Genomic DNA, 9,645 nt, shown 5'->3' on the forward strand with positions numbered 1-9,645 from the left:
AACCACACGGAAAGAGCACCTTCTCATCTTTCCCTGTAACCTTCAGGGCTGGAATGTAGAGTAGGCCTAGTTGTAGAGTATGACAGGCTGATGTTATAATCCAGTTGGGTCTTCTCCTGTGTTCTGAGTCCCAGGCTGTTCTCGCTGGTTCTGATTTTCCCATGCTTTGACCCTCAGACACAAGTTGGCTCTAAGGGTCCTGTGTTCTGACCCCCAGACTGTGTTCTAATCTAACTGGTTCTATCTTTCATTTGAATCTTATTAAAACCTTTTGAATTATAATATGTTGGATTTGATTTTGTTCAGAGTTACTTTCAAGAATTTAGAAAATTTGCTTTGCTTAATTGACCAAACCCCATCATTCTTTTACTAGTCCGACATTAGTTCTGGAATGTGTGGCTAGCTGTCAGGATTCTAACAATATGTGTTGTTTTGGTAGTTTCAGAGTGGAAAAAAGTGTAAAAAGTGGCTCAGATTACCCCGTTCTCCCCTACCTACACCTTGTTGAAAATAATCGCAAACATATGTGAAAATTGCTCAACCTGTAGCCTAGTCATAACCGCAGGAAGTGTAAGATTAAGGATTGTTGGGTAACTGTTGCTGTTACCACAGACAGTGGTCTAAGGATGGAGGGTCAGATGGACGTCAGTTCAGAGTAAAACACCCACACAGCATCAGTTGTAGTAAATGAATAGTTGGATATTTTCAGAAAGATTGTCCTTTCTTCTCTGGCAAAGAGTAAGATGAGAAGATTGAGACCACTTTTACGTTTGTATGCTATACATCACAGAGGGTAAACCCACACTAAAAAAAGGGAAAGGGACATTTGTCGTTCACACACTTTACTTTTTTGTAAGGATTAAACAAACTAGATGCATTGTGTTTATTAGCCAGCTTGAGAGGGGCTGTTAGAATTGGATATGGGGAGAGGCCATGGCTTCCCTTTTATCCTTGTTTTGAATCTTCCCACTACGCCAACCATTATCCACATTCTCATTGAACTCTCAGAAAGAAAACAATATTAGAGTTTGTAAGAGTTAAAAAGTATTCTTTTAAATGTACGGTCGGCGGCCATGGCCTCCAGAAAATGCCCTAATAGGCTATATTAATTGATTTAGTAAGACCTAAATTTAATTACAACAAATGTAGGCCTACAACAATTTATTTTAAGTGAAGTATTCTTTGCTGGGGGACAGGTTCTGATAGGCCACTATGTTGTAGGATTTAAATGCTGTTTTGGTTTTCTTTCACCACAGTAGAAAGTTCATGGTGAAGGTGAAGTTGAGGTCGTGTTCTAGGGAAATGGTTGTGGCTGCGTGGTGACGTTGATTGTGTACAGTCACGCACTAGCGTTTGGCGCAATCACCCTAATGTTGTGACAGAACGTGACGGTGGAAGGGGAGGGGGGGGGGGCGTGGATGTGAAAACTTTGGGCGCCCCTGACCTTAGGTTGTAGCTGCTGCTGTTGCTGCTGGTGATGCTCTCACTGGCTGAGCCCAGGGCCCGGGGGCGGAGTCTGCTGCCCAGCCTGCTCTACATAAAAAGCGAGCGCTCCTCACGGTGGGCGCAACAACAGAAGATCCTTGGTGCGGTCCTCCACACAACGGGAATGAACTTCTCTCACTCTGACAAGTTGATCCCTGGTGCGCGATTTACCTGAAGCTGCAGGGACGCCTTGTTTACTTTGTCGGTTCATCTACTTTCAGTCTAGCCGGACTGCTTGACTGCTCTCTTCTCCACATCTCCACAAATAGGCTACACACACACAAACTCCAGCAGCGTAGTTATCTAAAGATGACTTGGACGGCTAGTAGTTGTTTTGCCACTCTGGCCATTCTGTTTCTTTGGCGAGTGGAAGAAATCGCCGAAGCCTGCAGCTGTTCCCCGGTGCATCCTCAGAAGGGCTTTTGCATCTCAGACGTCGGTAAGTTGATTGCATTCAGTCATTCTTTGTTTGAAACGTTATACGTAGGCTATGGATCATTTCATTGATGTTTTGACCAAGGAAATATAAATGTGCTCAGAGGGAAAACGTGTCCTATACGCCCCCCCCCCCCCCCTCTCCCGTTGTTCACAATTAAGCTACAGGGGGAGGACTGGAGGATGGAAATTTCTCTCTCAATCTTTTTTTTAATTTCACTTCCCTGTTCTTCTTCCCCCTCTTTCTCTCCAATCAGCTGTCGATGTTTTCAAAGCCTTGACAGTGACGCAAGTGCACTTCATGCCCAATTAAATATTTAAAAAATATATATATATATTTTCTACTCAACTTTTTGATCTACAGTCTGAAAGAGCCAGCACAAAGATGGAAACTATTAGAACAGCGGAATGTTTTTCTAACAATAGTTTTTCTGCACTTCTTCATCGTCCGCTAAAGGCCAATTTCGATTGACTCTCTCAAAGGCTGTGCAGCAGATCATTCCCTTTCCCCTTCAAAACAAAAGCCTGCCTGTTGCCTCCATTAACACAGGCCCTGAGCTAAGCAGTCCTGACAGTGAGGGGCTTGTTTAGTTATTTAAATAGAGCTTTGCTGAGGGTCTTTTTTTTCTTCTTCTTGGTTTTTGCAAGCTGGCTGGAGTGGGTGGTATGTATACAGAAGCTGACTTATTAAAGGCATCTCTTTACCATTGGATTCTGTGGCTCCGGAAGAGGAACCACAATATCCTGCCACAGAGTTTACTGTAAAGAAGAAGACTCCGACTTTTTTAGCATTAAGATGACAAAGAACAACTCGTTTATGGTAGGATACTACCACTACAACTGATTCTACTTTGTTAATTTAATCTAATTTTTCCAATATTGTTTCACAATAATAATCATGATGCCATATTGCATATTTTCCTAAACATACCCCAAATATCCAACACATTAAAGATTAGAAAACAACCCTGTTGATTTGACACAGTGAAACTACATTATTGTATATATTGGCATGATGATTATATAACCTTTGTTAAAGATGGTGATAGTCATCTCAGTAGCTACTCTTCCTGGGGTGGGTCACTGAGCTCAGGTCCTATCACACCATCTCCAGCTTCAGCACCATGGATAGTCTAGACCCTCTTACTAACACAACTCACCGTTTAGTCACAGTGATGATCTGCCTTTATTTTGCTTAAAGGTTATTTATGATAATGCAGTTTGCTGTGTCGCAGTAGAGTTCAGTTTGTGAACGTGCTCAGCCCCTTTCTTAAATACCTACTTCACCAGTGGAAATATGAAGGTGTATTGAACTCTGAGATCCATGTAGTATAATTGTGCAAAAACTTTAGAAATTGGTTCATCCTAGCCTGAGAAAAGGCAGAAAGAGTTTTTATGGTCTCACTGTCTAACTCTACAATTTAATAGTGTAACATCAAACATGATAAAATGTAGGGTAAGGATTAACAGGACAGCTGTGCCAAGGGAAGACTGAGGGAAGAAAAACCTAATTCATTATATTATAATAGAGATTTTATAATGATAGAACGCCGGTTCCGAATGGGTGAAGTATTCCTTTAAGGAAAGAAAACTTGCTACACACATTAGCATGTTAACACTAGCGGTAACGTAGAAAATAAAATGATTGGCTGACTCTGCAAAATGATGAGATGATACGTTGTGCTGGCACATTCAAAATGATCCTCTCAAATGTTGATGGTTGGCCTTTCTTTCCTAATAACCTATCACGTTATTCCGATGAAACACAGTATTAGTGTGTAGAAATGAATTTACTGCACAGTAAGACATTGCCCTTACTCTGTGTCAGATTTACATGGGAAAGTATTACTTAAGTTGCAAAGACTGTTGAGTCAGTTATAGTGTCTGGAGCCTCTGTGGAAAATTACGCAAGAAGGGAAGCTTACGAACTCAGTTTTAAGTGAAACTGTTTTTAAATGATTATTACAGTGCTTACATAATAGGGGTTAAGGTAGGCTATATATAAATATATAAAAGCATAAGTAAGTAGTACATTTGTAACTTTCCACCTCTGCTCCTTGTTGCCTTATTTCGCTTTCAGTTTCCTGTAAACAAAAAACTCTTTCCCCCATAAATTGATATCCATCCCTTGGGCATTTGGCTGAGGCAAGAGGAATGCTGGGAGGCCATATGCTGTGATCATTATGCATTTGCGGTTTTTATTTCACAATTCTCTTTCTGTGATTATGGAGTTTACATGTGAAAGGAACCATGAGAATCATCGGTAGAGATCTCGGTAAAAGAAAATCTGACTTTTTTCTTTCTTTCTTTTGTTTTATTTTTGTGTGTGATTTCTATACACATCATGTGCACTGCAAGCTGTTAACACACGAGATGACATTAAAACCAGATTGAATGTGTGTCACGCCCCTCACAACAGCCACTTTTCAACTCCGTCTTCGCCGTCATTTGTTGTGCAATCTTCGAAACATCTGTATGCCAGCATCATCATGTGCTATTCACAAATGGAGAAAGAAAGGATGGCTTTCAATCCGAGAGTGTCCATGGCGAAAAAAATCAGAAGAGTTGCAGTTTTGTTTTTTTCTCTCGTTCAAAGCCTGACCGCTTTGTGGCTCCCTTCAATTACATGACATGCACGTGCTATCTTCTCCGTTATACTCTCTTAAAGCACTCCCACCATGACCACAATAGCACATACAAAATAATGCGTTTATTGTTTGAGTTACATAAAAAAAAATGACGGTTTTCTGAAACGTGTAATTTGTATTTGCGTATAGGGCTTGTTCAGCCTATTCCAGTAAACATCATGCTGACGTGTGAGAATAATGTATACACTCACTGTGTATGAGCGCTGCAAATGAAGTCAATTAGTACAACTTGAGGAGAAATAACTTTTTCAATGGTTATTATCAGTGCTTTATCTGGATGTGCATGGCAGAATAGAGCTTGTTTTGGCTTTCATTGAATATTGCTCATTACAAAAAAACAACTGGAATGCAGCTGTGCTACAAAGAATAACAATGCGGAGAAGACATCTTGTTATCATGTGTCGATTTTTCAACAGGTTGAGTGCAAATTTGAAGGGCTATAACCAACTTTGCCCTACTTTACACTTGTGGAAGCAGCAGCAGTGATCGCAGTAGGACATCTTGCCAATGGGATTAACCACTAATCCACTCTGTAGCCAGAGAAGTTTCTCCACGCTCTTCGTTCCGTGTGTTTTTATGAAGGACTTTTTTTTGAAAACCAAAACATTTTCATCTTCACTCGGTGGAGAGATGCATGATGCACCATCTACAGCTCTGGGACTGCTGTTCCTGTCTTCTTCTCTCCAACACACCATCCCTCTCTCCATCCGTCTGTGCGCACACCCTCCATTTTCCCCTGTTTCCTCCTTTTTTTTCTTCCCTTTTTTAAGGGTCGACCACTTTAGACCCATAAAAGGAGATGTTCTCTAAAAAGCCTCCATTGTCATCGAATTAGGGCACATGTGGCTCGCAGATTCATACCTTTGTAAATATAAAAAAGCGAATTGAGGAGGCTTTGGAGGTCTTCTTTGGTTAGGAAGCAGGATTTATGATGGTCAGTATGTGCCACCTTGGGAAAGCAGACCTAAGAGAGAAAAACATCTGGTTATCATTAGCTCTGTGGCTGGTCTCGTCAGCCTAAACGCTTCCTTTTTAGAATATGATTTTCTCACTGTATTAGTCTTGTGAACGTGCAGTTATCACCGCAGATTGCACAATACCAGAAATCCACAGGTATTCGGCTCTGTATCTGGCATGTGATCAATGCTTTCCTGTTGCTTTAGCTTTTTGTGGATTCATACGACAAGAGCAGTGTTTGTGAAAAACCCAGTCCTTTTCTGTTTTTAGCCCAGCACTCAGTATTTGAGCTCAGTGGCTCATCCGCATGGCTCTGATAATATTTTTCCACTTGAACGTTATATTCCCCCCGTAGCCCCCACCCCCTCAGTCGGAACTTCTCTGGAAGCTGCAACTTCAGAGCATGAGAGTGAGAAGGGGGGGGGGCTGCTGCATGCAAAAAAAGGAGCGGTTGATTTGCATGTCAGCACCTCCAACCAGGCAGAGAGGCAGACCCGGCAGAGAGGCATTCTAGTTCAACTTTTCAAAGATTGCTGACGAGCTTCCTCATGCGTTGGCCCAGGAGCCCGGGAGCAGGCAGAGCACATTCCTCCCCTCTGATTGCAGCTGATGAAACTCTCATGTGCCTCTGTCTTCCCAGCACCTAGCACATGCAAGCTCCTCAGATCCAAGCCACAGCAATGTTGTTGTGGCCGACTCCGGCGTGCCAAACCCGGGCAGGGCTTAGATCAAAATACAGACTGACCCAGATCCAGTTCAGTTTCCACCGACGTGACACTAGTGTTTGAAACCTTTTCGTCTTCGAATGCAGTCAATTGTAACTGTTGTTTTTATTTTTTGTGATGTCTCCAGTTATCAGGGCACAGTTGCTCGGAGTGCAGGAGGTCGCCATTGGCAACGACATATACGGAAACCCCGTCAAACGGATCAAGTATGACGTCAAACAAATCAAGGTACTGAATAATCACAGACAAATCATGTACCACCATTGGGATTGGTGTGAACTCAATTCTAACATGAAGCTTACATTTTTGTTTTTTCCCCTGTTTGATTTGCTAGATGTTCAAAGGACCCAGCCAGGACATTGATGCCGTCTACACCGCACCCACCTCTTCTCTGTGTGGAGTGACCGATCTGAAGACAGATGGCAAGGAGTACATTATCACAGGTACAACCTTTCTCTTCTAACCACATGACAAATCACCCATATTGTCCCTTGGTACAATTCATATCAGTTTCCATCCGTCTCACTGCCCTCTTTTCTTTCTCCAGGCAGACTGAAGGCTGACGGGACCATGCACATCACCCTGTGTGATTTCCGTAAACCCTGGGAGGCCTTGAGTGCAAACCAGAAGAAGGGTCTGACTGAGCGCTATGCAATGGGCTGCGATTGCAAGGTAGAGAGAGATAAACTGTAGTTCAAATAGAAGTGACCACAAACGAAAAAATAACCTTAAAAATAGTTTTTTATTTTTTTGGTCTTGTTGCCAGTTTAACCCCTGATCTTGCTTTACTGTGTGGCCCTCAGATCACCCGCTGCACCTCCATCCCCTGCAGCATCAGCAGCCCGGCAGAGTGCCTGTGGACAGACTGGATCATCGACAAGACAATAGACGGAGAGCAGGCCAAACACTCTGCCTGTGTCAAGAGGAACGATGACTCGTGTTCCTGGTACAGGGGGGCGGCGCCGCCCGCACAGGATTTCCTGGACATCGCAGACCCCTAACTCCACCACAATCCAGTAATGTGCAAATGAGATATACTGAGATATACTAAGATATCAAAACACAAATTAATACACAACTCAGATTCTTCTGTAGTTTTTTTTTTTTTTTCATTTCAAGAAAGCCATAAGGTGTGTGCTCTGTGGTGGAAGTGCAATTGTTCTGTTTTTAATTGCAGGACTCAATATGTTTTTAATCAACAGTCTTGTGAATTCAGCTCTTTCAGACACGTACAGTATGCCCCCTAAATCCAAAGTACTTCCTCATCAACTAGTCCTCCCCTCCGAAGCTGAAATAAACGGATTATCAACACAATATGCAGTATCCATGTTCATAGCATTTTGTCTTCCTGAGCTATTCATTTCTTATTTCCCTTTGAACAAAAGTTATCGTTAAAAGTGAATATAATTATGTAATGCTAACACATAATACATATCCTATAACTCAGTCAACGAGTACAAGTTAAATAAATCCATCAATAACATTAGCTGGTGGTTTGACCTGGATTTGTGACAGCAGAGCTGTCACAATGAATGAGTGCAACCTCTTGCCTGTCCTGCTTTTCCCATCTCTTTTTTAGGTGTTGCGAAAGTGTTTCGATTAGTGTTTCTTTCACTTAGCCTGAATAGACAAGAATGCACTTTGAACACATTGGTTGCAGCGGTTCTACAGTAATGTCTCTAATGGAAAATGTCTGAAAAGGAGGATTGAATCCTCCATTTTTTTATATTTTTTTTATTTCGCAGCTCTTCTCTTTGTAATGCTTTGGTGTAAGACTTGAGCATATTTTATTTAATGAGGTTGTATGATTCATTATATTTTATTGTAAAAGAAAAGCCCACATTATATAGGGGTCCAAATTGTTGGCCCAATTGTTAACTGCCTGGCTGGCTAGTGGTGAATTGAGGAAGATATAACCAACCATGTATTTACTTGCAAAGCCTTTGATATCATAAAAGCGTTGCGCAAAGGTCATGTGAATCTGAATTTGAAACTGTAGTTAAGTAAATTGTTTTTGTCTTGTGCTGGTTTCACATGAGACATTTGAGGTTATTTTTTTGCATGCATGTTCAACTGAAACAATACTGTACATGTTTTGATGATTATATTAAATTACCAAAAACCCTGTTGTTGATGCATTGCACTTGTTATTTTCACACCAGTGGTCTATTTGTGAATGTTGACATGACTCCAGCCTTGACTCAGTTGTTATCTCTCTAATTCCAAAGGATTCTAATGAAAGGAAGAATCAGAGTCGTTTTGTTGTCTAGTTATGAACATACATGTACTGTACACACAAGTTTAGTTTTCTCAAATAGGAATAGTCCAAACAGGCAATCACTTAAAGGAGCTATCAATTCATACAACAGCAGCACAAATGACAGTTTAATAAATATATGGAATAAGAAGGCTATTGTAGCGGCTCCCCATTAGCCATAGGCTGCATGTCGTAAGGTGTGTGACGCGTGCCTATAGCCAACAGTTGACAGCTGAAACTTTGAATGTCCACTCGTTCTTCAGCGTTTAAAAGCTTACTTTATTTATTTAAACAAATGAAGGTGCGACTTGTAGGCTACATACAACTATTATTCTGTTAAACTGAGCTCCATGAGCAAGGTCGAAAACATTTGCCTTCCGGCATGCAAGCACCTGGCTAGTGTGAGTGCGCCTGATTAATAGCCTTGCATCCGGTACAGTCCCGCCACCTGGCGGTCAAGTGGTGCATTACAAACATTATAAACAAACAAGAAAGAGGGTCAATGGCTCTTACAAGTATCATGTATGATTCTCAGTTATTATATAAATGTGAGACTCAGTGAAGGAGGCAGGGACAGTAGTTACAGTCCTGCTTTGTGACAGTAACATTCTGCTGCCGCCTCGTGGACACATCAAGGTGTGACGTTCACCAACATTCCTTTACTATTAATGCACAAGTTGAGATACATATTAACTGAGCAGCAATGGTCATACATGATACTCTCAGATTTTAACGATATTAAATTGCCTAATTAGGCTACCAAGAGTAAAATACCACTTAAATATGTTAGTGATATATAGGCGTATGTTTACACAGGCCAAATGGCCTAATATTAGTATTTATTCGAAACAGATCACAGATTAAATGCAACCTAATCTTAGCCTACTGTAAAATGAGCAGTCTACTAGTGTGTTCACTACAACAGCATCAATTCCGATTACAAGCCTGCATAAGAAGGGTTTCCCAAATCTGGAGGTATCCTACAGACATGTAGGCTAACGATTATTAACTATTTGCCTCAATCACTAGCAATAGGGACATTGGTACGAGAGAAGAGATTTCATTTCTCGAACGGATTTCAATCTGAGCGCGTGGCGGATTCATTTCAGTACCATGGAGGGAGCCCAACATGAAGGCA

General features: G+C 41.5%; 1 protein-coding gene across 1 annotated transcript; it reads left to right on the top strand.

The window, feature by feature from the left end:
• The first annotated feature begins 1,580 nt into the window (after positions 1 to 1,580).
• Positions 1,581 to 8,379, top strand: LOC307262440 (metalloproteinase inhibitor 2-like). Its single transcript, XM_080043322.1, has 5 exons — positions 1,581 to 1,924; positions 6,378 to 6,478; positions 6,585 to 6,693; positions 6,798 to 6,922; positions 7,054 to 8,379. The coding sequence occupies exons 1-5, from the start codon at positions 1,795 to 1,797 to the stop codon at positions 7,249 to 7,251; spliced, it is 663 nt and encodes a 220-aa protein (XP_079899448.1). The 5' UTR covers positions 1,581 to 1,794; the 3' UTR covers positions 7,252 to 8,379.
• The last annotated feature ends 1,266 nt before the right edge of the window (positions 8,380 to 9,645 follow it).

This window comes from Ammodytes marinus (genome assembly GCF_949987685.1).
Source record: "Ammodytes marinus genome assembly, chromosome: 16".
Taxonomy (NCBI): domain Eukaryota; kingdom Metazoa; phylum Chordata; class Actinopteri; order Uranoscopiformes; family Ammodytidae; genus Ammodytes; species Ammodytes marinus.

Bases quoted from the DNA above. Each gene is read 5' to 3' on its own strand.
- LOC307262440 (XM_080043322.1), top strand. From the start codon at position 1,795: ATGACTTGGACGGCTAGTAGTTGTTTTGCCACTCTGGCCATTCTGTTT. The intron at 1,925-6,377 runs GTAAGTTGATTG...TGATGTCTCCAG, and splicing joins CTTTTGCATCTCAGACGTCG to TTATCAGGGCACAGTTGCTC. The intron at 6,479-6,584 runs GTACTGAATAAT...TTGATTTGCTAG, and splicing joins ATGACGTCAAACAAATCAAG to ATGTTCAAAGGACCCAGCCA.